Source organism: Stegostoma tigrinum, chromosome 46 (genome assembly GCF_030684315.1).
Source record: "Stegostoma tigrinum isolate sSteTig4 chromosome 46, sSteTig4.hap1, whole genome shotgun sequence".
Classification (NCBI taxonomy): domain Eukaryota; kingdom Metazoa; phylum Chordata; class Chondrichthyes; order Orectolobiformes; family Stegostomatidae; genus Stegostoma; species Stegostoma tigrinum.
Genome location: NC_081399.1, coordinates 7,959,727 through 7,984,702, shown reverse-complemented (window position 1 = coordinate 7,984,702; position 24,976 = coordinate 7,959,727). Strand labels below are relative to the sequence as shown.

At 45.2% G+C, this 24,976-nt stretch overlaps 1 protein-coding gene across 2 annotated transcripts in view; it reads right to left on the bottom strand.

Annotated features, from left to right (window-relative positions):
• LOC125449505 (SUMO-interacting motif-containing protein 1-like) overlaps positions 1-22,817 on the bottom strand; it is a 139,596-nt gene extending 116,779 nt beyond the window's left edge. For both annotated transcript variants that reach the window (XM_059642855.1, XM_059642854.1), the window contains exons 1-7: positions 22,749-22,817; positions 22,403-22,444; positions 10,787-10,828; positions 9,420-9,461; positions 8,311-8,352; positions 4,846-4,887; positions 4,155-4,196 (exon numbers count right to left, since the gene is read on the bottom strand). In XM_059642855.1, the coding sequence (XP_059498838.1) occupies positions 4,155-4,196; positions 4,846-4,887; positions 8,311-8,352; positions 9,420-9,461; positions 10,787-10,828; positions 22,403-22,444; positions 22,749-22,751 (255 nt within the window). In that variant the 5' untranslated portion in view covers positions 22,752-22,817. The remainder of the gene's footprint in view (positions 1-4,154; positions 4,197-4,845; positions 4,888-8,310; positions 8,353-9,419; positions 9,462-10,786; positions 10,829-22,402; positions 22,445-22,748) is intronic.
• Positions 22,818-24,976: the final 2,159 nt, after the last annotated feature.

Here is a 24,976-nt window from a genome sequence, read left to right as displayed (position 1 = left end):
GAAAAAAAATCAGAACATATTCCCAAATGTTACAATCTTAAGGATAGAATCCAAAAGTGAAAATGGAGACCTCGGCAGAGGAAAACTGGGCTGAAGTGCAGCAGATTGTGTTGCCAGAAGCATACAGACAGGGAGATTCAGTCAGACCAATGATCCAATTTCACTGCCAAACTATCTCAGGTGATTATAGACAGCCGAGGAATCAAACACTTTAAATCGAGTGCACATTATCCTGAATACCAGGGAGCACTGGAAAGGTGTCATCAGACCCTAAAAGCTATGCTGACAGTTCATTGCCAGGATTATCCAAATGACTGTGACAAAAGTATCCCATTTATATTGTCTGCGATCAGAGATGCACAAATGAATGAACTCACATCATTTAAATCGATATTCAAACAGAAAATAAGAGGACCTTTAAAATTAATTATGGAAAAGTTGATAGGTCCAAAGTCAGAGATCTCACAGTTGCACTATGTATCTGAGGTAAAAGAAAGATTAAACAGAGTAGGCGAATTAGCTAGACAACATCTGAAGGTAGCACAGCATTTAATAAAGCAAGAAGCAGATATTAAATCTAAAATTCAGATATTTCCACATGGGGATAAAATAATGGTGCTATAACCAGGGGTAGGAAATCCCTTCAAAGCAAGGTTTCGTGGTCCTTACCAGATTGAGGAGGAGTTCAGTCAGGTGAATTATGCCCTAAAGATGCCTGATAGCAAAACATTTTATTGGCTATGTCCTGTGAATGAGTTGAAACCCTACAATAAGAGAGACAGGGAACCAGAGAAACAAGTGTTAGTTATTGCCCCTCACAGTCAGGAATCAAATCCAGATGATCTGGAATTTTATGTGCCTCAAAGTAAGTTAAATAATGAGGAATGAGACAGAGCAGTGAGCTATCTGTCTCAGCAACAGAAAACTGAATTGATAGACTTGTTGCAGCAATATGAGGACATACTTCAGAAAAGAACGGGGAGGACAAATACTCCTGCACACGAGGTGGAGGCAGGGAGTGCTGCTCTAATAAAACAAGACCCCCTCAGGCTTAAACCTCTAAAAGCTGCACAGTTACAGAAGTGGAGCAATACACCAAGAAGACATCATTCAGCCATGTGAAAAAGGTGAGTGGAGTTAGCCGATTAAACTGATTAAAATGGCACCACGGCATTTCTAGGTAAAAGTTCTCACAGAAGCAAGTACAGAGAAAAACATCCCCGACAGCAGAATCAGCGGCAGAAAGACATTTCTGATGTGAGGACGACAGAAGAAAAGCTGGAGAAAGCAGAATTTTTCAGATTGTTAGGAACTGTTAATTTGTTCATTCTTTCGATGAAATAAATAAATTGTTACTTGTCACATGTAAGGTGGAGACCAGGGATTTTCTTTCTTTTAAACACTCTTTAAACAGATTATGATGGAAAAGGTGAGCTTCTCTGGGTGTTTCAGAGGTAAACATTAGAGGGGAACCCCTACACCCATCAGGACAGATGAGGGCTGGTGTTTTGGTTTAACTATCACAGGGGTTCGGCCATTTCCCCTCCGTAACACCATAATGCTCTTGCCTTCAAATTAACACACTTGAGCCTTTCGGCCCCATTGTGTTCATTAACCTGTCCCTCCCTATCCTTCCTTTAAGCCTTACTGGTCCTGACTTCCAACAACCCCTCAATCGCTGCACTGTGGAACTGCTGATGGTTCCTACACTCTGCCACTCTAGTTTAAAGAGTAGCCCTGTCAAGGATACAGGTTCCCCTCCAGTTTAAGTGCAACACACCCCAACCCTTCTCTACAGGTCACTCCTGTCCCAGAAGGGGTCCCAGTGATCCAAAAACCTACACCCTGCACCAGCTCCTTAGCCACAAATTTAACTGCCTTTTTTTCCTTAGAAATGGCACCAGCAGCAATCCCAAAATTACAACCTTTGAGGTCTTGCTTTTTAACCAACTGTTTAATTCCCTGGATTCTTGGTCCGAGACCTCATTCCTCAATTTGCCAATATCATTAGTATCAACATGTACCATGACCTGTAACTCATTACCCTTCCCTTTCAGAATGTCCGGCAGCTCTAAAGTAACATCCCAGGCTCTGGCACCAGTGAGGTAATACACCATCCTGAAGTCATTTCTTCGCTGCAGAAGTGCCAGTCTGCTCCCCTGACTAAAGTATCATCTTTCATTATTGTTCTTCCTTTCCTCTTCCTTCCCCAGTATGATCACATCCGAATTTTGCACTACAATGGAATATGTAGCCCACACCGGTTCCCGGCTCTCCGTTCTCTGACTGGTCACGGAGTACATCCCCGTTAAAGTGGGTAATTACCATTATTACTGTTCACATTCATAATGGAGCTGCTTGCACAATTATGAATCCAACAAACCAAGAAGGCATTCAGCCCTTATCCCTGTAGCACAGTGCCTGGCCAGAGGGAGTGCCGCACAGTCATGGAGGGCTGGACAGAGGGAGCGCCGCACCGTCAAGGAGGGCTGGACAGAGGGAGCGCCGCACCGTCAAGGAGGGCCAGCCCGAGGGAGCGCCACACCATCAAGGAGGGCCGGCCAGAGGGAGCGCCACACCATCAAGGAGGGCCGGCCAGAGGGAGCGCCACACCGTCAAGGAGGGCCGGCCAGAGGGAGCGCCACACCATCAAGGAGGGCCAGCCCGAGGGAGCGCCGCACCATCAAGGAGGGCCGGCCAGAGGGAGCGCCACACCATCAAGGAGGGCCGGCCAGAGGGAGCGCCACACCGTCAAGGAGGGCCGGCCAGAGGGAGCGCCACACCGTCAAGGAGGGCCGGCCAGAGGGAGCGCCACACCATCAAGGAGGGCTGGCCAGAGGGAGCGCCGCACCGTCAAGGAGGGCTGGCCAGAGGGAGCGCCGCACCGTCAAGCAGGGCCAGCCAGAGGGAGCGCCGCACCGTCAAAGAGGGACGACAGATTAACTGGTTTCAGGACTGAGACAGCACACTCCCAGTCTGTAGTGCCAGCATTGCACTGTTTTCTGAGACGGAATATAAATGTTGATGGTGTCACTGTCGGATAAGATGTTAAACTCAGGGTCGCCTGTGCTCCGTTAGTGTACAGTCACTGTTATCATGTCAGGAAAAACAATCGCCTGTTTTGCGGAGCAAGATCCTTCAAATAACACTATGATGAATTAGCATTTTCAGAAGGTAAACAGAAGGCTGGAAGAACACAGCAAGCCAGGCAACATCTGGACTCAAGGAGTTACCAACTTTTCAGGTATACCCTTCTTCAGGACTGGATGTGTGGGTGGGGAGAGCTGCAGATAAGCCGGGTGGACGGGAGAAGTAGGAGAATGGTGGTGAAAGGTGGACACTGGTAGTAGGTATGAACTGGTTGATTCCAGCATCTGCAGTTCTTCTGTCTCTCAGCACTTTCAGAAACCAGCTGTACGAAAGGGACCGTACTGTGTCAGCTAAACATATTTGATCCACACTCTCCCTGTCAAATCCAACCCTCGATCCGGCCAGGAAAGAAAGCACTTGGATGTTCATAATGTCACCTTTTTCATATACACTGAAACTAATTTACTGAGCAAACATGGGAAATTCCCATTAGCACAATTCACATTCATCATTATGCTCGATACATGATCATGAATCATTACAGTAAATGGAAACTTTCAGAAAGCAGCTCAATGAGGGACAAGATTGTGAGGTTCCCATGTAGCCTGCTGGTCACAGCTAGAAACTGCATAATTACCTGTTAACATGGGAAATTACCGTGATTACTGGTCACATTTGTAATTAGGCGCATTGCACAATCATGAATCTTTCAGGCCAGGAAGCCATTCAGCCCTCATTCCTGCGCCAGGGTGATAGTACATATGGAGTGTTGCACGGTCAGTACTGAGGCTGCAAGCTTGGGGAGTCCACACTGACAGCAATGCACTGTTTTCGGAGACACAGTTAAGTGAGAAGTGCAATCTTGAGTGCCAATGCAGGCAAGATGTTAAACCTTGGGCCTGCCTGCACTCTTGCAGTGTGCAGTTATTGTCGTCATGTGATCAACATAATGTCCAACTTCCGCAGAGAAAAATATCTTAAATAACATTATGATGAAGGACAACTTTCAGAAACAGCTGCGTTAGCGTGACAAATCTGTTTCGATAATGCATTTTCTTCCTCACCAGATCTGTTCCCATCTTCACAATTCCTGACTTCATTCCTTGCTGGAAAGAAATGAAGAAAACATTTGAATGTTAGCATGTCATTGTTGCCAAATGCACTGAAATTAATTTCCTGACAGAATGCTCAGATTGTTCAGGATTCCATAAGGTTACCACGTAGCCTGCTGGTCACAGCTAATAACTGCGCGGTTACCTGTTAACCTGGGAAATTACCATTATACTGTTCATATTCAAAGCTATGCTAGATACACAATTTTACAATGAAGGAAGCCATTCAGGTGGCAGTGCAGGGGTGCTGATGCCTTCAGGTGCAGCACTAAATGAAGAAGGCTGCATCATCACAGAGAGTAGCGCACTGTCAGGAAGACCATACAGAGTGAATGCTGCACTGTCAGAGGGCAAGAACTGAGACAGGAAACTCAGCAAATTTGTACCGCCAGCATTACACTGTTTTCAGAGATACAATTAAGTGTGAGCTGCAACCTTGACAGCGTCACTATCGGATATGATGTTAAACCAAGACCTTGTCTGCTCTTTTTTCAGTGTGCAGTCACTGTTGTCACGAGGTCAACATAATGTCCAATTTCTGCAGAGAAAAATCTCTCAAATGACTCTGTGATGAGCAGCACTTTCACAAAACAGCAATGTCAGGCTGACAGATCTGTCTTAGCAAAAACCTCTTTGCCCTCACCTGCTCTGTCTTCTTCTTCAAAAGTCCTGACATCGACCCAGTCTGGAAAGTAATCAACAAAACATTTGGATGTCAGCAGTGTCACTGTTGCAAAATACACTGGAATCAACGTGATGAGAAAATGTTAAGGATGCAGTAGGTTACCAGAAAGTCTCCTGGTCATATCTTGTACCTGTATGGCTGTCTATTAACATGAGAAATTACTGTTATTCCTGCTCATTCTTGGGACATGGGCATCATTGTCAGGGCTGAAAAGATGGTGGAGCACTGTTGTCTTGAACCTTTGCAGTTCATGTGCTGTAGGTTGACCCACAATGCGGTCAGAGAGGGAATTTTAAAGTAAAGTCTAATTATTCTCCTAAAGAACTGTATTGTTCCAATATCACCATATCCGTTTCATTTAGCAACATTCCATTCTCAATTGTTCCTCAAATATAGTCAATGCCCGTCAGAGATAACAAGCTGTGGAGCTGGATGGACACAGCAGGCCAAGCGGCATCATAGGAGCAGGAGAGCTAAACCACAATGCCTGTCAGGTCTGCTTTCAATTCAGGGATTTTCGACTGAACCCAGGCAGTAAAGCAAACTGCCCCAATTAATCAGAAATAGCAAGAACTGCAGACGCTGGAGTCAGAGATAACAACAGTGTGGAGCTGGAGAAACACAGCAGGCTAGACAGCATCGGAGGAGCAGAAACGTTGACATTTCAAAACCTGAAGAAGGGTCCCAACAGAAACCTCAATTTTCCTGCTTCTCTGATGCTGCCTAGCTTGCTGTCTTCCTCCAGCTCCACACTGTGGTTGCCCTGATTATTTGTAAGGTGCGTCGTACCTCATCCCAAACATCTACCAAGATCCCTTCTCCACCGACACTGACTGTCCAACCTCTTCAGACACTCTGCACCCTCTTCTCCGACCCTCACTCCCTATTCCTCACCACCTCACACACCCGCCGCCTTCCCTCTGGCCCTCACTCTTCCCTCATGCCCCAACTCTCATCGTCCACCTCTCCCATCATCCCAACCCTCATTCTTCCATGGTCCAATATCTTCACTGTCCCCCTCCCTCTGAACCCTCACACCTTCCTGCCTAACCTCGCCCTCGCTGCCTCCCTGCCTCGGCCTCACGACACCCACAACCCTCACTCCCTCCCTGCCTCGCCCTGACTCTACCATGACCGTCACTCCTTCTTGCCTCGACCTCACTCCCTCACAGCCTCGCCCACACTCGCTCCCCACCTCACCCTCACTCCCTTTTCATTTCTGAACACTCTACCCCTCCCCTATTTTTGATGAAGGCTCTATGCCCGAAACATCAGCTTTCCTGCTCCCAAGATGCCGCTTGGACTGCTGTGTTCATCCAGCACCACACCTTGTTATCTCAGATACTCCAGCATCTGCTGTTCCTATTATCTCATATACTGACAGCAATGCAGTATTCAGAGAACCAATTAAGTGACAGATGAATCACTGACCGTGTCAGTGTCAGATAACACGTTAAATCATGATTCTGTCTGCGCCTTCTCAATGTGCTGTCCTTGTTCTCATGAGATCAACAGAATAACTTCTGCAAAGAAAAATCATTCAAATAACAATGATGGATGATCAGTTTCAAAAAACTGCTATTTGAGGGTAATGAATCAGTAAAAATCTAATACACCCTCACCTGATCTGGTATTTTAGCAATGTCACTGCTGCCAAATGCACTAGAATTAACTTACTGAGAAAATGCTAATGATGTAGTATTCAGAACCCCGTGAGATATCATGTTGCCTAAAAATGACACACTTACCATTATACCTGTTCACATTTGTAATGGAACTACTTACAAACTTATGAATCTAACAAACCAAGAAGCCATTCAGACCTTGTCCCTATGCCATGGCGAAATTAATTCAGTAGAAAATTGCTACAGATGTACTTTTCTGGGAGTCAGTGAGCTTACCATGTAGCCTCCTATGCCTATGTCTATAGAATCACCTGTTTACAAGGGAAATTCCCATTATCACAGTTTACATTCATCATTATGCGAGATACACAATCATGAAACATTACGGTAAGTGGCAACTTGAGGGAGACGAATGTGATGTTACCATGTAGCCCGGTCATCACAGCTGGTAACTGCATGGTTACCTGTTAAGTAGGGAAATTACCACAATTACTGTTCACAGTGGTAATTATGCTAATCATACAAACTTGAATCTTTCAGACCAGGAAGACATTCAGCATTCAGCACTCGACCATGGTGGCAGGGCAGAGGGGGCACTGCACTGTCGGGTGGGGGCGAGGGGGGTGGAGGAGTGCACAGGGAATAACTCAGTGTCAGGGGGCACAGTGGAAAATGGGTGCTGCGCCATCAGGAGGTCAATGTTGAGACGGAACACTCAGGCAGTACGTACTGACAGCATTAAATGGTTTTCAGACACAAGTGAGCAGATGCAAAAATGTGGCCGCCGTCACTGTCACACAAGATGTTAAATCATGGTTCAGCCTGCCCAACCTCAGTGTGCTGTCCATCTACTCATTTGGTCACTTGTTAACATGGGTAATTACCATGATTACTGTTCACACTGGTAATATTGCTACTTACACAATCATGAAACTTCTCGCCCGACAAGTCATTCAGCATTCAACCTTGTGCCCTGGCAGCAGTGCAGAGGGACTGCTGCAATGTCACTTGTTAATGTGGGTTAATTGCCATTATCCCTGCTCACATTCATAATGGAGCTACTTCCATGCTCACGAATCAAACAACCCAAGAGGCCATTGAGCCCTCATCCCGATGCCATGCTGAAACTAATTTACACAGAAAATGCTAAAGATGCAATTTTTTGGAATTCAGAGAGCTTACCATGTAGCCTGCTATTCGCAGCCAGTTTCTGTTACCTGTCTACATGCCATATTCTCATTATTATCACAGTCCACATTCATCATTATGCTAGATACACAATTGTGAATCATCATGCTAAACGGGAATTTAAAAGAGACAAATCTGAGGTTACCATGTAGTCTTGTCATCACAGCTAGTGACAGCATGGTAACCTGTTAACATGGGAAATTACCACTATTACTGTTCACACTGGTAATGATACTAATTACACAATCATGAATCTTCCAGCTCAGGAAGTCCCATGTACCATCGTGGCAGTGCAAAGGGCATGCTGCACTGTGAGAAGGGTCGGTGCAGAGGGTGTGCTGCATTGTCAGAAAGCAAACTGCATCATCAAGACACTGTACAGAGGAAGTCCTCCACCATCAGGAGGCAGTCCTGAGGCAGCAAACTCAGGCGGTCTGCACTGAAAGCAAAACACCGTTTTCAGGAACAATTAAGTGAGAGCTGAAATGTTCAACGTCCAGCTCCTTCAAAGAAAAGTCTTTCAAATTACACTGTGATGAATCATCAGCTTCAAACAACAGCTATTTGAGGGCGACAAATCTGTCTCAGGAAAAATCTAATTCACCCTCACCTGACCTGGCGTTTTCAATGAAATTCCTGACTTTGGGCTAGTCTGGAAACAAATCACAAAAACGTTTGGATGTTAACAATATCACCGTTGCCAAATGCACTAGAATTAATTTTACGAGAAAATGCTAAAATTGTCGTATTCAGAACACCATGAGATACCATTGTAACTGTTGTTCACGGCTAAAAACCACATGGTTACTTGTTAACATGAGAAATTACCACTATCCTTGCTCACATTCATCACCGAGCTAATTACACTCATGAATCTAACAACTCAAGAAGCCATTCAGGCCACATCCCGGTGCCACACTGAAATTACTGCATTAACAAAAGGATACGGATGCAGTTTTTGGGGATTCACTGAGTGTACTATACTGCCTGCTATTCACAGCCTGTATCTGTAGAGTTACCGTTTCACAAGGCAAATTCCCATTATCACATTCCCATTATAATGAACGTGATGTTACCATATAGCCTGCTCATCACAGCTGGTAACTGCACAGTTACTTGTTTACATGGGAAATTACCATGATTATTGTCCATATCCATAATAACGCGAGTTACACAATCATGAATGTTCCGTCGCAGGAAGTCACTCAGCTCGCACCCCTGTACCATGGTGGCAGTGCAGAAGGGGTGCTGCACTGACACAAAGCACGGTACCGATGGAGTCCTGCATTTAACAGGGCACAGTGCAGAGGGAGAGCTGCACCATCAAAACACTGTACAGAGGGACTACTGCACCAGCAGGGAAACGGATATAATGAGTCCTGCACCATCAGGATGCAGTACAGAGGGAGTACTGCACACTCAGGGGGTCAGTATTGAGACAGTAAACCCACACAGTCTGTACTGACAGCAATACATGGTTATCAGAAACACAATTAAGTGAAAGCTGAAATGGTGACCGAGCCAGTCACAAAAGACGTTAAATCATGGTTCCGTATGTCCTTTCTCAGCGTACAGTCCTTGTTGTCGTCAGATCAACGTTACGTCCAACTTCTTCAAAGAAAGGTTCTTCCAAATAACGCGATGATTAATCATCAGCTTCAAGCACGAACTGTGCGACGGCGACGAATCAGTCTCAGTAAAAATCTAATTCACCCTCACCTGATGTGGTATTTTCATGGAAATTCCTGACTTTGAACCAAGCTGGAAACAAATCACAAAAATGTTTGGATGTTAACAATGTCACCGACGCCTAAAGCACGGGAACTAATATTACAACAAAATGCTAAAATGGTCATATTCAGAACACCATGAGATGTTGGGGACCTGTGTTGGAATGGTTCCCTGACAAAGTCTTAGGTTCTTCACTCAGAGAGTTGTGAGCGCATGGAATAGTTTACCAGCGGTACTCGTGGAAGCAGAGTCATTAGTGGCATTTACGCGACTGCTGGACATGCACATTGACAGCAGTGAATTGAGGGGAATGTAAGTTATTTTATTTTGTGTTTGAATTAGGAATATTCCACGGCACAACATTGTGGGCCAAAGGGCCTGTACTGTGCTGTACTTTTCTATGTTCTATGTTCTATACCAGTGCACCTGTTGTTCGCGGCTAAAAACCACTTGGTTACTTGTTAACATGATAAATTACCACTATCCTTGCTCACATTGATAATGGAGCTAGTTACACAAACATGAGTCTCACAAACCAAGAAGCCACTCAGTCCTCATTCCTGTGCCACAGTGAAATTAATTCACTGGGAAATTGAGGCTGCAGACACGCTTGTTCAGCCGGTCAGTTCGGTTCCAAATGTTTCATCACCCTGCATGGCTACATCGTCAATGCACCTGAGGCAAAGGGTCGGTTTTCTGTCCTGCTTGTTGTTTAGATGCCTTGGTTTGTTAACCCAGGGGACAGTACAGAGGGTGCACTGCACTGTCAGAACAGTACAGAGACAGTGCTGCACTGTCAGGGAAAACTGTACAGAGCGAGTGTTGCACCACAGACACTGTACAGAACATATGTGGCACCTTCAGAGACAGTGTACAGGGGAAATGCTGCACCATCGAGAGGCTGTACAGAAGGAGTCAATGTACAGGTCACAGGAACTACAGCACCATCAAGGGTCATACAGAATGAGTCCTGCACCATCAGGGGGCAGTATGGAGGGAGTGCTGCAGACTCTGGGAGGGGTAGCACTGAGCGAGTGCACTACGGTCAAGGACCAATGTACAGAGCGAGTGTTGCTGCATCGGGGGTCAGGACTAAGGCAGCAAACTCAGGCAGTCTGTACTGGCAGCATTACTCTTTTGAGAGATATGATTAAGTGAGAGCTGCAAAATTGATGGTGTCACTGTCAGTTGATATGTCAAACCCAGGCTCTGTCTGCCCTCTTTCAGTATGCAGTCCCTCTTGTCATTTGGTCAACATAAACCCTCTCAAATAACATTGCAAAGGATGATCACTTTTAGAAACCAGCAACATGAGGCTGACAAATCTATCTTGGTAAAAGCCGATTCACCCTCACCGGATCTGGATTCTTCAATGAAATGCCTGACGTTGAGCCAACCTGGAAAGCAATCACGAAAACATCATTGTTAGCAATATCACTAATGCCAAATACAACAGAAGTAATTTACTGAGAAAATGCTAAAGATATCGCACTCAGGACTCCATCAGACACCACCTTGCCTGCTGGTCACAGCTAAAAACTGCACGGCTGCATACAAAACAGTACAGCACAGGGACAGGTCCTGTTCATGCTGAACATGACGACAAATTAAATTGATCCCTTCTGTCTGACAATGGTCCACATCCCTACATCCCTCACTTATTCATTTGAATAATTAAAAGCCCCCTCAAACACCACTTTCATATTTTCCATCATCATTGCCCCGGCACCTACACTCTCTGTCGAGATAAACATGCACCTTACATATCCTGTCAACGATCCCACTTAAACCTTAAATGCTTGCCGGCTCGTGTTGGACACTTCAACTCTGGGATGAACTTTCTAACCATCAACCCGATCTATGACTCATCATTTTATAAACTTCTATCAGGTGTCCCATCAGCCTCTGCTACTCCAGAGAAAACAAGTCTCATCTTACCGACCTTCTTGCTCTCAAAGAGACCTCACCTCACGTCTTTCTTGACCTCAAAATGCCCGTGTCAATTACTATGTCCCACATTAATCTCTCTATTCCTCCATATCCTTCTCATTGATGAATACCAACAAAAATTACACATTTAGGATCTCGCCCATATCCTCTGCATCTATAGTTATCTTCTGGCTTTTAAGGTATGTCGAAAATACCCTCACATATTCTTTAACCCGACTCACCAAGGATATCTCATGGCCTCTCACTGCATTCCTAAATTCCTACTTGAGTTCTTTCTTACTTTCTTTACATTCCTCATGGGCCATGTTCAATTTTACCTTTCTAATCCTCACATATGATTCTCTTTTCTCTCTGACTAAATTCACAATCTCCCTTGTTATCCAAGGTTTTCATACCTTGTCATGCCCCTCCTTCCTCCTTTCTGGAACATGCCAGTCCTGAACTCTCATCATCAGGTCTTTCAACAATTCTCATGTCAAATGGGGACTTGCCACAGCATTTCTAACTAAAAGTCCTCACTGAAGCAATTGCAGAGAAAAACATCCCTGACTGCAGAATCAGAGACAGAAAGTTATTTGTGACATGAGATTGACACAAGAAAGGCCGAAGAAAGCACAGTGTTCTACAAGATGGTCTCTGTGAAATTGTAATTGAGTTGCTCAAGCAACTGCGTACATCAGAGAAACAGGCAAGTGCAGTGAAGTCAGAGAAAATTAAAATTGAAAATTAGACATGTGGAATTAGAAGAGGAAGCGTAACTGGCTTGGCAGATGACTTGGCCAGAAACTGTGTGGGTAATGTTAATTTAGACCAAGCTGTAGGCAGGGCTAGAGAAGTGCTTGCAGTGCTGTCAGGTGAGGTGTCCAGAGATTATGAACAGGTTAAACAGGCTATTTTGAGTGCCTATTTTGTTACCAAAAGCACCAAGACAATGTTTCAGAAAAATAAAGGAGGAACCAGGTCAGAATATTTCAAGCTTGCGAGAACTAAACAGAGCAACTTTAATAAATGGGTAAGAACATTAAAGGTAGAAGAGACAAATGACGATCTTTGAGAGATTATTCTGCTGGAGGAGTTCAAAAAACTCACTTCCAGAGATGATAAGGGCTCATGTTGAGGAACAGAAAGTTACCAAAGTAAGCAGAGCGGCACAGGTGATGGATGCATATATATTAGTGCATAAATCAGAATTTAGCTTCCAACAGCAATCTCACTCCATGAGGGATAGAAATTGGGGAAAAAAGGGAGATCTTTCAATGAAAAAACAAAAGTAGATCACACTGGGAGAAGTTTACCACAGGTGACAAAAAAAACCCAAGAGGTTGAAAAGAAGGCAAGAGGCCTCAGATGTTTTCACTGTAACAGTGTGGGACACAAACTCACACTGCTGCTGATTTAAGAAATGCTCTGGGAAAAAGAACGTGGTGAAAGATGCTACACAAGTAGGATTAGTTGATGTACTGAAAGAAATCCCAAAAGGAGTCGAAGAGCTGCAGCCAAATGCAGCCTAGTCACAGGTTGGATAATGAGACAGTGCCTGATCGCTACAAAAACTTCACTTCTGCAGGTAAGGTTTACACAGTAAGAACAGAAGGGAGAAGGTAACTAAGTTACAGTATTGAGAGATATGGGAGCTGTTAAGTCTCTAATAGTAAGAGATGAAAGAATTTTCACTCCTTTTGAAATGTTCCCCTAGAAAGCGGTAATCTGTGGAATAGATGGATAAAGATGTATGTTCCCCTGTGAAAGATTAATTTCAAAAGTCCAAACAACACTGGGGAAGTGGAAAGTGGGAGTGATTAAGAGTGTTTATTTCAATAATATGGTCTGTTTTTGGAAAAGACCTTGCGAGATTAAAAGTGGGAATGACATCCCTTGTAGTGTAGAAGCCAAAGTAAAACAAAGGAACTGAGGAGTTAAAAGAAAAGCACCTTGAAATTTTTCCACGCTGTGTGGTGCCAAGTCATAGATTACAGCAAGTGGGCAAAACCAAACAGAAAGATGAAGGAGTTAGACCATAAGACACACGAGTGGAAGTAAGGCCATTCGGCCCATCAAGTCCACTCTGCCATTTAATCATGGCTGATGGGCATTTCAACTCTACTTACCCACACTCTCCCCGTAGCCCTTAATTCCTTGCGAGATCAAGAATTTATCAATCTCTCCCTTGAAGACATTTAATGTCCCAGCCTCCACTGCACTCCATGGCAATGAATTCCACTGGCCCACCACTCTCTGGCTGAAGAAATGTCTCCTCATTTCCATTCTAAGGCTGTGCCCATGGGTCCTAGTCTCCCCACCTAAATGAAACAACTTCCCAGCATCCACCCTTTCTAAGCAATGCATTATCTTTTAAATTTCTATTAGATCTCCCCTCAACCTTCTAAACTCTAATGAATACAATCCCTTGTTTCTCAGCCGTTCATCGCATGTTTAGCCTACCATTCCAGGGATCATCCGTGTGAATCTCCGCTGGACACACTCCAGTGCCAGTACATCCTTCCTGAGGTATGGGACCCAAAATTAGACACAGTATTCTAAATGGGTCCTAACTAGAGCTTTATAAAGTCTCAATAGCGCATCGCTGCTTTTATGTTCTAACCCTCTTGAGATAGGTGAAAACATGACATTTGCTTTCTTAATCATGGACTCAACCTACCAGTTAACCTTTAGAGAATCCTGGACTAGCACCCCCAGATCCCTTTGTACGTCAGCTTTATGAATCTTCTCACTGTTTAGAAAACAGTCCATGCCTGTATTCTTTTTTCCAAAGAGCAAGACCTCATCTTTGCTCATGTCGAATTTCATCAGCCATTTCCTGGACCACTCTCCTAAACTTCCTAAATCTTTCTGCAGCCTCCCCACCTCCTCAGCACTACCTGCCTGTCCATCTAACTTCGTATCATCGGAAAACTCGGCCAGAATGTCCCCAGTCCCTTCATCCAGATCATTAATATATAAAGCGAACAGCTGTGGCCCCAAAACTGAATCCTGCGGGACACCACTTGTCACCGGTTGCCATTCCAAAAAAGAGCCTTTTATCCTAACTCTCTGCCTTCTGTCAGACAGCCAATCCTCAATCCATGCCAGTAGCTCACCTCCAATACATTGGGCCCTCACCTTACTCATCGGCCTCCCGTGAGGCACCTTATCAAAAGCTTTGTGGATGCATTGGTAGATAACATCCAATGGCTTCCCTGGTCTAACCTACTTGTTACCTCTTCAAAGAATCGATGTCCAGTTCGCTGACACACTGTTTGAGAAGACGGTAAAGGAAGAACCTCAGCCGTTAGAAGATCGGGCAGAGGAGTTTAGTTCTGAAAGATTATTGGAGTTACAACAAAAAGATGACACAACGAAAGATCTATACTGCCGACGCAGAAAAGTATTCAGAATATATTCCCAAGTGTTACTATCTCAAGGATAGAATCCAAAGGTGAAAATGGAGAACTCGGCAGGTGAGTGCAAAGGAAAACTGGGCTGAAGTGCAGCAGATTGTGTTGCCGGAAGCATACAGACAGGGAGATTCAGTCAGACCAATGATCCAATTTCACTGACAAACTATCTCAGGTGATTACGGATAGGTTTGGCAACAAACACTTTAAATCAAGTGCACATTATCCTGAATCCCAGGGAGCATTGGAAAGGTGTCATCAGACCCTAAAAGCCAAGCTGACAGTTTATTGCCAGGATTGTCCAAATGAAGGCGATAAAGGTATCCCATTTATATTGTCTGCGATCAGAGATGCACAAATGAATGAACTCACTTCATTTAAATTGATATTCAAACAGTAAATAAGAGGCCTTCAAAATTAATTGTGGAAAAGTTGATAGGTCCAAAGTCAGAGATCTTACAGTTGTACTATGTATCTGAATGATGTATGAGGTGAAAGAAAGATTAAACAGAGTAGGCGATGCACTATGTATCTGAGGCAAAAGAAAGATTAGACAAAGTAGACAAATTAGCTAGACAACATCTGAAGGTAGCACAGCATCTAATAAAGCAAGAAGCAGATATTAAATCTAAACTTCAGACATTTGCACACGGGGATAAAGTATTGGTGCTATAACCAGGGGTAGGAAATCGCTTCAAAGCAAGGTTTCGTGGTTCTTAGCAGATTGAGGAGAAGTTGAGCTAGGTGAATTATCCCCTAAAGATGCCTGATAGCAAAACATTTTATTGGGTAGTTCACGTGAAATGAGTTTAAACCCAACTACACCAGAGAAACAAGTGTTAGTTATTGTCCCTCATAGTCAGGAATCAAATCCAGATGATCTGGAATTTTATGTGCCTCAAAGTAAGTTAAATAATGAGGAATGAGATAGAGAATGAGACAGAGCAGTGAGCTATCTGTCTCAGCAACAGAAAACTGAATTGATAGACTTGTTGCAGCAATATGAGGACATACTTCAGAAAAGAACGGGGAGGACAAATACTCCTGCACACGAGGTGGAGGCAGGGAGTGCTGCTCTAATAAAACAAGACCCCCACAGGCTTAAACCTATAAAAGCTGCACAGTTACAGAAGTGGAGCAATACACCAAGAAGACATCATTCAGCCATGTGAAAAAGGTGAGTGGAGTTAGCCAATCAATTTGCTTCCCAAACCTGACGGTACTCAATGGTTCTGCATGGATTGTCGGAACGTCAATGCTATAACTAAGTTGGACTCATACTCAATTCCAAGGCTGGAGGAGTGTGAAAAAAGGCCGAATTGACTAATCATGCTGTCTGTATAGATGATGTCATGATCTTTAGCTGTTCATGGAAAGATCACATGGTGTATTTGGCAAAGCTCTTTGAAAGACAATGGGAGGCAAAACTGGTCATGAACTTAGCAAAAACTGGAAGCACACAGTTAAAGATCGAGGAGTTTCCAAGACCATCCTCGAAAAATAGAGGTGCTTCGATTGCTGGGACTCAACCGATTCTCCTGGAAGTTTGTGCCAAACTTTCGTAACATTGTGGCACTGCTGACAGATTTTGCTAAAGAAGACTCTAAAATTTCAGTCGCCAGAACAATACCTGGAGGCATCTGAGAATTTAAAGGCCGTGTTAACCACCGCACCAGTTTTAGCCACACCAAATTTCTTGAAACCCTTTAGAGTTGCTACCAGCGCCAATGATATACGGATTGGGGTTGCGTCAATGCAGGAGGATAATGGTGGAATTGAAACGTCATTGGTTATTTTTCAATGAAACTCAATATTCATCAGGGAAAATACTCCACCATGGAAAACAAACTATTGAGTTTGGTTCAGGCCAGTCAACATTTTAATCTTTATGTCATAGATAATCTTGCAAAGACGGTTGTGTATACATACCACAACCCCCTCACCATTTTGGAAAGATTTAGGAACAAAACTATGAGACTATTTTGTTGAAGTCATATGTTACAAGCTTTTAATTCACAAACTGTACATGATACAGGTTGTAAAAATGTCACTGGATATCCATTTTCGTGGGTTTAGAGAAAATGCATGTGTAACACAGAATCGGTATGGGCTAATGGTACAGATACGCACAACTAGGACAAAAAGTCTAACTTTAGATTACTGACCTCTGTATTCAGCGATAATGGTGTTCAGATTTAGACAAGGAAAAAAAATGAACCCATCTTTTCATAATACTGGTTCTTTTTTTCCCTTCAGGGGGACGGGCTGCGAAGTTGTTTTGTGTAAAATTGCTAAAATAAAAGTGAGGAACAGCAATGCATCATCCGTCCCTTTAAAGTGTGTCTTTTCCAGTGCTTAGAGTTAAAATGAATATCTGATCGGCAGGCTGAACGGCAGGTGCACACAGAGTGTGCCTGAATGCAAACATTTTCTATCAAACAGCCAAGCACTATTTTTATCAAAACAACATGTCTTTCAAATTTAGCTAATTATTTTAATACAAGACCTTAGCTTATCAAAGTTAACTCTGATGGTGTTGATAATCTGAAACCAATTCTAAGAATATGATGTGTCATATGGGATATTGAAGACAGGTTTTTTTTTGAAGATTGGGGGACAGCCAACTACCATGAGACAAACACATTATTTCGCTCTCAGAGAAAGCTGATTAAAATGGCACCACAGCATTTCTAGGTAAAAGTTCTCACAGAAGCAAGTACAGAGAAAAACATCCCCAACAGCAGAATCAGCGGCAGAAAGACATTTCTGATGTGAGAACAACAGAAGAAAAGCTGGAGAAACCCAAATTGTTCAGACTGTTAGTAACTGTTAATTTGTTCATTGTTTGGATGAAATAAATAAATTGTTACTTGTCACATGTAAAGTGGAGAGCAGGGATTTTCTTTCTTTTAAACACTCTTTTAACAGATTACGATGGAAAAGGTGAGCTTCTCTGGGTGTTTTGGAGGAAAATATTAGAGGGGAACCCCTACACCCATCGGGACAGATGAGGTCTTATCCCTGTACCACAGTGCCTGGCCAGAGGGAGCGCCGCACCGTCGAGATGGGCCGGCCAGAGGGAATGCCACACCGTCGAGGTGGGCTGGCCAGAGGGAACGCCGGACCATCAAGTGGGGCCGGCCAGAGGGAGCGCTACACCATTAAACGGGGCCGGCCAGAGTGAGCGCCGCACTGCCGCACCGTCAAGGAGCGCCGGCCAGAGGGAGCGCCGCACCGTCAAGGTGCGCCAGCCAGAGGGAGCGCCGCACCGTCAAGGATGGCTGGCCAGAGGGAGCGCCGCACCGTCAAGGAGAGCCAGTCAGAGGGAGCACCGCACCGTCAAGGAGGGCCGATCAGAGGGAGCGCCACACCTTCAAGCAGGGCTGGCCAGAGGGAGCGCCACATTGTCAAGGAGGGCCGGTCAGAGGGAGCGCTGCACCGTCAAGGAGGGCTGGCCAGAGGGAGCGCCGCACCATCAAGGAGGGCCGGCCAGAGGGAGTGCCACATCATCAAGGAGGGCTGGCCAGAGGGAGCGCCGCACCATCAAGGAGGGCTGGCCAGAGGGAGCGCCGCACCATCAAGGAGGGCCGGACAGAGGGAGTGCCACATCATCAAGGAGGGCTGGCCAGAGGGAGCGCCGCACCATCAAGGAGGGCCGGACAGAGGGAGTGCCACATCATCAAGGAGGGCTGGCCAGAGGGAGCGACGCACCGTCAAGCAGGGCCAGCCAGAGGGAGCGCCACACCGTCAAAGAGGGGAGACAGATTAAGTGGTGTAGGATTGAGACAGCACACTCCGAGTCTGTAGTGCCAGCATTGCACTGTTTTCTGAGACGGAATATGAATGTTGATGGCGTCACTGTCGGATAAGACGTTAAACTCAGGGTCGCCTGTGCTCCTTTAGTGTACAGTCACTGTTATCATGTCAGGAAACACAATCGCCTGTTTTGCAGAGCAAGATCCTTCAAATAACACTATGATGAATTAGCACTTTCAGAAGGAAAACAGAAGGCTGGAAGAACACAGCAAGCCAGGCAACATCTGGACTAAAGGAGCTATCAACTTTTTGGGCATACCCTTCCTCAGGGCCAGATGTCGGGGTAGGGAGAGTTGCAGTTAAGCCAGGGGGCAGGGGCAAGTAGCAGAATGGTGGTGAAAGGTGGACACTGGTAATAGGTATGAACTGGTTGATTCCAGCATCTGCAGTTTTTTTTGTCTCTGAGCACTTTCAGAAAGCAGCTGTACGAAAGACTGTACTCTGTTAGCTGAGCTTATTCCAACTTCTTTGATCCACACTCTCCCTGTTCAATCCAACCTTCGATCCAGCCAGGAAAGAAAGCACTTGGATGTTCATAATGTCACCTTTTTCATATATACTGAAACTAATTTAAAACTTCATGGATTAAGTTCTTTGGGACTCTGAGGGTACCAGGCAGCCTGCTATTCACAGCCCGTATCTATGGCGTTAACTATTAACATGGGAAATTCCCATTAGCACAATTCACATTCATCATTATGCTCGATACATGATCATGAATCATTACAGTAAATGGAAACTTTCAGAAAGCAGCTCAATGAGGGACAAGATTGTGAGGTTCCCATGTAGCCTGCTGGTCACAGCTAGAAACTGCATAATTACCTGTTAACATGGGAAATTACCGTGATTACTGGTCACATTTGTAATTAGGCGCATTGCACAATCATGAATCTTTCAGACCAGGAAGCCATTCAGCCCTCATTCCTGCGCCAGGGTGATAGTACATATGGAGTGTTGCACGGTCAGTACTGAGGCTGCAAGCTTGGGGAGTCCACACTGACAGCAATGCACTGTTTTCGGAGACACAGTTAAGTGAGAAGTGCAATCTTGAGTGCCAATGCAGGCAAGATGTTAAACCTTGGGCCTGCCTGCACTCTTGTAGTGTGCAGTTATTGTTGTCATGTGATCAACATAATGTCCAACTTCCGCAGAGAAAAATATCTTATATAACATTGTGAGGAAGGAGCACTTTCAGAAACAGCTGTGTCAGGGTGACAAATCTGTTTCGATAATGCATTTTCTTCCTCACCAGATATGTTCCCTTCTTCAAAACTCCTGACTTCATCCCTTGCTGGAAAGAAATGAAGAAAATATCTGGATGTTAGCATGTCACTGTTGCGAAATACACTGGAATCAACTTGCTGAGAAAATGTTAAGGATGCAGTAGGTTATCAGAAAGCATACTTGTCATTTCTTGTACCTGCATAGCTATCTATTAACATGGGAAATTACCATTATCCCCGCTCACTCTTGGGAAATGGGCATCATTGTCAGGGCTGAAAAGATGGTGGAGAACTGTTGTCATGAACCTTTGCAGTTCATGTGCTATAGGTTGACCCACAATGTGCTCAGAGAGGGAATTTTAAAGTAAAGTCTAATTATTCTCCTAATGAACTGTATTGTTCCAATATCACCATATCCGTTTCATTTAGCAACATTCCATTCTCGATTGTTCCTCAAATATAGTCAATGCCCGTCAGAGATAACAAGCTGTAGAGCTGGATGGACACAGCCAGCCAAGCGGCATTACAGGAGCAGGAGAGCTGAACCACAATGCCTGTCAGGTCTGCGTTCAATTCAGGGTTTTTTGACTGAACCCAGGCAGTAAAGCAAACTGCCCCAATTAATCAGAAATAGCAAGAACTGCAGATGCTGGAGTCAGAGATAACACAGCATGGAGCTGGAGGAACACAGCAGGCCAGACAGCATCGGAGGAGCAGAAAAGTTGACATTTCAAAACCTGAAGAAGGGTCCCAACAGAAACTTCAATTTTCCTGCTTCTCTGATGCTGCCTGGCCTGCTGTCTTCCTCCAGCTCCACAGTGTGGTTGCCCTGATTGTGAAGAACTAATCAAGTTGTGACAATCTTGCCATAAATTTTAAAAAGTAGTCACTTCTAACTTTCCAACACATTATACCAAATGATTTATTCAATGATTATTTGTAAAGTGCGCAGTATCTCACCCCAACCCTCTACCAAAACCCCTCCTCCACCGACCCTGACTGTCCCACCTCTTCAGACACTCTACACCCTCCTCTCTGACCCTCAGTCTCTATTCCTCACCACCTCACACACCCCCCCGCCTTCCTTCTGGCCCTCACTCTTCCTTCATGCCCCGACTCTCATGGTCCATCTCTACCACCACCCCAACCCTCACTCGTCCATGGTCCATCAACTCTCACTGTCCCCCTCCTCTGAACCCTCACTCCATCCCACCCCACCCTCACTCCTTCCTGCCTCGCTCTCATTCCCTCCCCACCTCACCTCCTCACCCTCACTCCCCCACTTCTACACTCCTTCCTGCCTCACACTCACTCCATCCCCACATCGCCATCACAACCCATCCTCCAGCCCACTTCCCCCTCACTCCCCCTCCTCCTCCCCACCTCGCCATCACTCACCCTCCACCTCATCGGCCCTCACTCTGCCCCTGCCTACCCGGCCCTCACTCCCTCCCCGCCTCACCCTCACTCCCCCTTCCCCTCCCAGTCCCTCATTCCCCATTGCCCTCCCCGTCCCTCACTCCCACTCCCCCTCACCAACCCTCACACACCCTCGCTCTCCCTCATCCCCCCTCCCTGACTCCTCACTCCCGCCTGCCCTCGCTCCCCCGGACTCGCCCTCACTCCATCCCCGCCTCACCCTCACTCCCCCACTGTCTTCCCAGCCCTCACACCCCCTCTGCCTCCCCAACCCTCACTCCCCAACCCCCTCCCTCATTCCCCCGCCACCTCCCTGTCCCTCACTCCCCTTCCGCCTCACTCCATTTTCCTCTCCCTGTCCCTCACTCCCACTTCCCCTCTACGACCCTCACTCCCACTCCCTCACCCCGACCCTCACACACCCTCCCCCTCCCTTATTCCCCCACTCGACCCTCACACACCCTCCCCACCCTCCCTCATTCCCCGACCCCGACCCTCACTCCCCTCCGCCTCACCCTCAGTTCACACACCTCACTCTCACTCCCACCTTCCTCACTCCTTCCCGCCTCACCCTCACTAAACCCCCGACCCTCACTCCTTCCCACCTCACCCTCACTCTCACCCCGACCCTCACTCCCTCCCCACCTCCCCTTCACTCTCTCCCTGCCTCGCCCTCACTCCCCCCCACCTTGCCCTCACTACCCCAGCCCTCACTCCCTCCCCGCCTTGCCCTCACTGCCTCCCTGCCTCTCCCTATTCATTTCTGAACCCTCTACCCCTCCCCCATTTCTGATGAAGGGTCTAGGCCCAAAATGTCTGCTTTCCCGCTCCTAAGTTGCTGTTTGGCCTGCTGTGTTCATCCAGCACCACACCTTGTTATCTCGGAATCTCCAGCATCTGCTGTTCCTATTATCTCATATACTGACAGCAAAACAGTTTTCAGAGAACCAATTAAGTGACCGATGAAACGCTGACCGTGTCAGTGTCAGGTAAGACGTTAAATCATTATTCTGTCTGCCCCTTCTCAGTGTGCTGTCCTTGTTCTCATGTGGTCAACATAATAACTTCTGCAAAGAAAGATCATTCAAATAACACTGTGATGGATGATCAGTTTCAAAAAAGTGCTATTTGAGGGTAATGAATCAGTAAAAATCTAATACACCCTCACCTGATCTGGTCTTTTCAATGAAATTCCTGACTTTGAGCTAATCTGTAAGTAAATGACAAAAACATTTGGATGTTAGAAATGTCATTGTTGCCAAATGCACTAGAATTAACTTACTGAGAAAATGCTAATGATGCAATATTCAGGACACAGTTAGAAATCACGTTGCCTAAAAACGACACACTTACTTGTTAACATGAGAAATTACCGTTATACTTGCTCACCTTACTTACACACTTATGAATCTAACAACCCAAGAAGCCATTTGGCCCTCATCCCTATGCCACGGTGGAATTAATTCAGTAGAAAATTGCTACAGATGTGGTTTTCTGGGAGTCAACGAGCTTACCATGTAGCCTCCTATGCCAGTGTCTATAGAATCACCTGCTTACATGGGAAATTCCCATTATCACAGTTTACTTCATCATTATGCGAGATACACAATCATGAAACATTACGATAAGTGACAACTTGATGGAGACGAATGTGATGTTCCCATGTAGCCTGCTCATCACAGCTGGTAACTGCATGGTTACCTGTTAAGTAGGGAAATTACCATGGTTACTGTTCACACTGGTAATTATGCTAATCACACAAACATGAATCTTCCAGCCCAGGAAGTCATTCAGCATTCAGCACTCGACCATGGTGGCAGTGCAGTGTGGAGAGAGAATACCTCAGTGTCGAGGGACACAGTGCAAAATGGGTTCTGCGCCATCAGGAGGTCAATGCTGAGACGGCAAACTCAGGCTGTCTGTACTGACGGCATTAAATGGTTTTCAGACACAATTAAGCAGGAGCAAAAATGTTGATGGCATCACTGTCATACAAGATTTTAAATCATGCTTCTGCCTTCCCTGCCTCAGTGTGCTGTCCTGTTTCTCATTTGGTCAAATTAACATCCAAGTTCTGCAAAGAAAAAGCATTCAAATAAAACCGATGAATGATCAGCTTCAAACAAGAGCTATTTGATGGCGACGAATCTGCCTCCGTAAAAATATAATTCACCCTCACCTGATCTGGTATTTTCAACAGAATTCTTGACTTTGAGCCAATCTGGAAACAAATCATAAAAACATCTGAATGTCAGTAATGTCACAGTGCCAAATACACTAGAATTAATTTACTGAGAAAATGCTGAAGTAATACAATTCAGGGCCCCGCCAGAAACCAGATTGCCTGCTGGTCACAGCTAAAAACTTCATGGTTGCTTGGCACCATGACAAATTATATTTTCTCTGCTCACGTTCATAATGAAGCTAGTTACACAATCATGAATCTAAGAAGTCAAGAAGCCATTCAGCCCTCATCCCTGTGCATGCTGAAATTAATTTCTGGAAAAAATGCTAATTCTGCAATTTTTTGGGATTCAGTGAGGTTGTCAGATACCATGTTGCCTGCTACTCACAGACAGTATCTACAGTTACCTGTTTACATGGGAAATTCCCATTTTCACTGTTCACATTCCTCACTATGCTAGATACACGATCATAGATAATTACGATAAATGGGAACTTAAGAAAGACAAATGTGAGGCTATCATGTAGAACATCAGTACTGCACAGTACAGGCCTTTCAGCCCACAACATTGTGCCAACCTATTATCCGACGAAGATCAAACTACAAACATCAAACCTGCATATCTTCCAATTTACTATCATCCACGTGCCTATCCATGAGTCGCTTAGAAGTCTCTGAAGTATCTGACTCTACTACCACTGCCAGCAGCGCATTCCACACGCCCCATCCTCAGTGTAAAGAATTTACTTCTGAGATCTCCCCTATACCTTCCTCCGATCTCCTTAATACTATGCCCCCTCGAAATCGTCATTTCTGCCATGTGAAAGACTCTCTGGTTATCCACTCTATCTAATCCTCTCATCATCTTGTACACCTTTCAAGTCACCTCTCATCCTTCTTTGCTCCAATGAAAGAAAGCCTTAGCTCCCTCAATCTTTCCTCGTTAAGACCTGCCCTCCAGTCCAGCCAAACTTTTGGTAAATTTGTTTTGATTCAATCGTGGGATGAGTGCAACACTAGGCAGCATTTATTGCCCATCCCTAATTGCCCAGAGGACAACCTCTCTAAAGCTTCCACATCCTTCCTTTAATGAGGTGACCAGAACTGAACACAATATTCTGAGTGTAACCAGGGTTTTATACAGCTGCATGGGGAACCTTATCAAATGCCTTGCTAAAATTCATATACACCACATCCACAGCTCTGCCTTCACTAATGTGTTCTGTCACATCTTCAAAGAATTCAATAAGGGTTGTGAAGCGTGACCTGCCCCTCACAATGCCATGCTAACTGTTTCTAATCAAACGGTGCTTTTCCAAATAATCATTAATACTATCTCTCTGAAGCCTCTCCAATAATTTTCCCACCACAGAAGGAAGATTACGCAGTCTGTAATTCCCAAGATTATCCCTAATCCCTTTCTTGAGCAAGGGAATGGCATGTGCCACCCTCCGATCATCTGGTATTACTCCAGTGGATAGTGAGGATGCAATGATCATTGCCAAAGGGGCAGCAATCTCTTCCCTCACTTCCCGTACTAACCTTGGGTATGTCCCA